The sequence below is a fragment of the Taurulus bubalis genome, assembly GCF_910589615.1.
Source record: "Taurulus bubalis genome assembly, chromosome: 10".
Lineage (NCBI taxonomy): Eukaryota > Metazoa > Chordata > Actinopteri > Perciformes > Cottidae > Taurulus > Taurulus bubalis.
In genome coordinates this window covers 27,174,768-27,179,767 of record NC_136598.1, presented here as the reverse complement: position 1 = coordinate 27,179,767, position 5,000 = coordinate 27,174,768, and the positions used below count along the sequence as shown (strand labels likewise).

At 45.7% G+C, this 5,000-nt stretch overlaps 1 protein-coding gene across 4 annotated transcripts in view; it reads right to left on the bottom strand.

Moving 5' to 3' along the window:
- The window catches only part of LOC306743029 (ubiquitin carboxyl-terminal hydrolase 2-like), a 24,572-nt gene that overhangs the window by 7,318 nt on the left and 12,254 nt on the right, over positions 1-5,000 (bottom strand). For all 4 annotated transcript variants that reach the window (XM_079225499.1, XM_079225502.1, XM_079225501.1 and 1 more), the window contains exons 4-5: positions 664-714; positions 1-119 (exon numbers count right to left, since the gene is read on the bottom strand). The exon at positions 1-119 is cut by the window's left edge and continues 5 nt beyond it. In XM_079225499.1, the coding sequence (XP_079081625.1) occupies positions 1-119; positions 664-714 (170 nt within the window). The remainder of the gene's footprint in view (positions 120-663; positions 715-5,000) is intronic.

Below are 5,000 nucleotides of genomic sequence, written 5' to 3'. Positions count from 1 at the left end.
ATGAGGGCCGTGTTGGTGCGGCTGTTGTTGTTAAGGTCTCTGCGGTGCGCGTTGTGCAGGCAGTAGTCTCGCAGGCTGTGAGTGTTGCTGAGACACTGCAGGATGCTGTTCATGAAGCACTGACAACAACAACAACACATGACCTCTGTCTTTAAAGATGGAAACATCAGCCAGAACCGAAGCATCATTATACTATATATAGTGTACTTGTTTGTCTGGACCTTTGCTGTGTTAGTTCATTTATATTATTCTATTTTTGGGGATATATTGTGTATTTAATGTAGCTTTACCTGTTTCTATAAATGCTGCTGTATCTATCTCTATATCATGTTACACACACGTGATGGTGACATCAAACCAGTCAGAGAGAGAGAACCAGTCCTCCCTGGTCCAGAGTTCAGAGCTCTGTGATTAGGTTACCACACACACACACACACACACACACACACACACACACACACACACACACACACACACACACACACACACACACACACACACACACAGTCTACCAGGCAACAGGGTCCTAAAATAAACACTCTGCTGGACCAGCAGTCTTCTGTGGACTCTGCTCTCCAGATGGATTATGGCTAGTGAAACGTCTCCAGAACAATGTACTTATATACATAAATACATATACATATATACAGCTGATGTACTTACAGTGTTTCCCAGGTTCTTGAGCCCCACCAGGCCTTGGGCACTCTTTGAATTCTGAAAGACAAACGTCACAATATTTAGACTCAGATCTCACGTTGTAGTCTCATAACTATGTTTACTTGATTTATACTTTACTTTATTTAAAGGAGCCCAGAGAAACACATATTCATGTTTTAACTGTTTATGATCACGAATAACAAACGTTGACCAAAGTACTTCTGACCTGAGCTACACAACAGTACCAACGAATACTTTGAGTATTGTTTGAGGTTTCCAGGAGAACTGATGAAGTTTGACGATGCACTTCCTCCCTTAACGACTTGTAAACAACAACAACAACAACAGTATTCACGAAGAGCAGAAGGTTTAAACACCAGATCTTCTTCTTCTTGTGTTTCTCCAGTCGCTCCACCTGACATGTGTTCAACTCCCCAAACAGACGACAGACAGAAGGCGGAGCTGAACATCATGACTCTCAGGATCGTCATTGAGAGTGATGTCATTGAGACACACACACATACATACATATATATAAATATATATACACACACACAATAGGGCTGCAACAACGAATCAATAAAATCGATAAAAATCGATTATCAAAAGTGTTGGCAACGAATTTCATTATCGATTCGTTGTGTCGCGCGATTATTACGCCGGGCAATAAGTCGCGGAGAAGAAAAGAGCGGAGCAGAGCAACTGGCCGGCCAGCGTTTCTGAGATTGGAGTGAGACGCGAGAAAAGCTGAGGTTGTGATGTTCTCAAAAATAGAAGATCTTTGACAAGTCGAGTCTTGGCCAATCAGTGTCTTCATGTTCCTCAAACTTGTTTTTAATGGAAGCTAGTCAGCTTGCTATCGCGTTAGCTAACGTGTTTGGTTGTGTATTGTCGTTAAAGTTACGTTATGTTCCGTTACAGTTCAGTCTTGCTTGTAAAAAACGTAACGTGATGAAACATGCCGTCACCCCCCGGTCTGGTTCAGTTCACGCTCTCACTCGTTAACATTAAACCGGCTCACCGGAAGATCTGATGAAGGTTTTTTTTTTTACTCAAAGTAGAATGAAGCAAATCACGTCGTTGGGCTTAGCCAACAACGTGACGTCGTGGTCATAAGAGACCCAGAATGAAAGAGTTTAAGGAAGAGGACGCTCTATATGGAGCAGTACAGCTTCCCTCTGTCCAGTATTTCATACATATTGATAAAGCAGGGTATGTAAATGCAGCCTCTGGAAGGATCAATTACAGAAAAAAGGGCTCACATTTGGCAGATGTAAAGCATAGATGTGTATGTTTTTAGTGTTAGTCCATTTTGTTGTTTTAATTAACAGCTCAGGGATGTTCAAGGAGCAACCTGTTGGTGCTTTCTGAAGATGTTTTGCACTGTCACTTCTGTTTTTGAATAAAGGGTTGGAAATGAACGCTTTTTTGATAAAAAATGTTTTTATCCGATTCATCGATTAATCGAAAAAATAATCAACCGATTAATCGATTATTAAAATAATCGTTAGTTGCAGCCCTAATATACATACATACATATATATACATACATACACACACACATATTTATATACGTGTGTGTGTGTGTATAAATACTGCGGAACCAGAACACAGAACACCAGATCTTTGTCTCATCAGAGTTCCTCTGCAGGTCTTCATGACGTCTGTTCACGAGTGATGTGAGCTGCAGCTTATCTAGTGCTGCTGTTACATAATAATAAATATATATATATATATAACCTGCCATCTGGGTCTGATTCAGTGGGTTCCGCCTGTTGAGTGGAACAAAACAAACCTCCAGTTTAATTAAGCACGGCTTAAACTAAATCCTCCTTTCAGTAAATTCCACTGTGGTGAATGGAGCCTTTAACACACACACACACACACACACACACACACACACACACACACACACACACACACACACACACACACACACACACACACACACACACAGCTGAGTATCGTCCTGACAATAGCAGCTCTGCTCTTTGTCGACGCCCACTCGGCGCTCGCCGGCTCTCCATTGGTCGATACCTTGACCATCAGGGCGGACGTCATGGCGACGGGACAACTCTGTCTCCGTGGCAACGCTATTCTTGTTGTTTTTTAATGGCGATATCACACTGACAAGAGTGTGTGTGCGCAAGAGAGTTTACATTGTGTGTGTGTGTCTCTGTGTGTGTGTGTCTGTGTGTGTGTGTCTTTCCAGAAAGCAGACTCTCTGTATTTAAAGCAGTTATAGGTTCACTGCTTTTGCGAACCTATAACCTTTGGTAAAACAACTTCCATCACCTAAACGTTTCGTCCACATGAGTAAAGTTATGTTTTCACAAGAGATATGAAGAATTTCAAAAGTCGAGCTTAAATTGTTCAGCTTTAGGGCCATGTTATCTCTTTACACTTGTGCCTTATGACAATGGTGCCTCATTATATAGAGAGCTGAGATTGTTCTGCAATGTTGATGTAACACATGGGTTTATATCTCATATGAAAGTGCCTTTAAAAAGTGAATATAAGAAATTATGTAAAATCGAAAAATGGCCGCAGACATCAGGGTTAAGGTGGACTAATCTTTAAGGTGGACCGACTGGTCTCCTTTAGATGACACACTCCACATTTAAATAGATTTTTTATATTTATTTTACCTGTGAAACTAAACCAAATTGCTTATTGTCGGTTAACTATTAATTATTAACATCTAGTCCCTTCACCACACATCTTCTCTCAGGTGTAACGGCCGCTTTAAGAATCAATGTTTTAGTTTAAAGCCCATCAGCTCACATGTTAGTTATTCCTCACTCGCATGATTTAATCTGTTGTCTTTTATTACAGATCATAACATTATAATAATAAATGAGTCCACCTGGTTTATTATGGGAGTTTTAATCAAAATGCATTTATCAAAATATATTTTTTAGAGCCTGTTTCTAACATGAGGGAACATCTTCTCACATGTGAACCTCGTTTCATGTGCTTTCAGAATATTGTGTCTTTTCAAAACCGGCTCGTGTGTGTCTGCGTATGTCCGTCTGCGTGTGTGCGTCTGCTTGTGTGCGTCTGCCCGTTTGCGTGTGTGCGTCTGCGTGTGTGCGTCTGCGTGTGTCCATCTGTGTGTGTGCGTCTGCGTGTGTCCGTCTGTGTGTGTGCGTCTGCGTGTGTCCGTCTGTGTGTGTCCATCTGTGTGTGTGCGTCTGCGTGTGTCCGTCTGCGTGTGTCCATCTGTGTGTGTGCGTCTGCGTGTGTCCGTCTGTGTGTGTCCATCTGTGTGTGTGCGTCTGCGTGTGTCCGTCTGTGTGTGTGCGTCTGTGTGTGTGCGTCTGTGTGTGTGCGTCTGCTTGTGTGCGTCTGCCCGTTTGCGTGTGTGCGTCTGCGTGTGTCCGTCTGTGTGTGTCCATCTGTGTGTGTGCGTCTGCGTGTGTCCGTCTGTGTGTGTCCGTCTGTGTGTGTGCGTCTGCTTGTGTGCGTCTGCTTGTGTGCGTCTGCCCGTTTGCGTGTGTGCGTCTGCGTGTGTGCGTCTGCGTGTGTGCGTCTGCGTGTGTCCGTCTGCGTGTGTGCGTCTGCGTGTGTGCGTCTGCGTGTGTGCGTCTGCGTGTGTGCGTCTGCCCGTTTGCGTGTGTGCGTCTGCGTGTGTGCGTCTGCGTGTGTCCGTCTGCGTGTGTGCGTCTGCCCGTTTGCGTGTGTGCGTCTGCGTGTGTGCGTCTGCGTGTGTGCGTCTGCCCGTTTGCGTGTGTGCGTCTGCGTGTGTGCGTCTGCGTGTGTGCGTCTGCGTGTGTGCGTCTGCCCGTTTGCGTGTGTGCGTCTGCGTGTGTCCGTCTGCGTGTGTGCGTCTGCGTGTGTGCGTCTGCGTGTGTGCGTCTGCGTGTGTCCGTCTGCGTGTGTGCGTCTGCGTGTGTGCGTCTGCCCGTTTGCGTGTGTGCGTCTGCGTGTGTCCGTCTGCGTGTGTCCGTCTGCGTGTGTGCGTCTGCGTGTGTGCGTCTGCGTGTGTGCGTCTGCGTGTGTGTGCGTCTGCGCGTCTGCTTGTGTGTGCGTCTGCGTGTGTGCGTCTGCTTGTGTGTGCGTCTGCTTGTGTGCGTCTGCGCATCTGCCTGTGTGCGTCTGCTTGTGTGCGTCTGCTTGTGTGCGTCTGCGTGTGCGTGTTTGCGTGTGTGCGTCTGCGTGTGCGCGTCTGCTTGTGTGCGTCTGCTTGTGTGCGTCTGCGTGTGTGCGTCTGCGTGTGTGCGTCTGCGTGTGTGCGTGTGTAAACAGCCAAAGGCGACCTCCAGGCCATAAAGAAGCATGTTGTGTATAGGTTGTGTATTGGTTGTGTGTTTGTTGTGTATTGGTTGTGTGTTTGTTGTGTA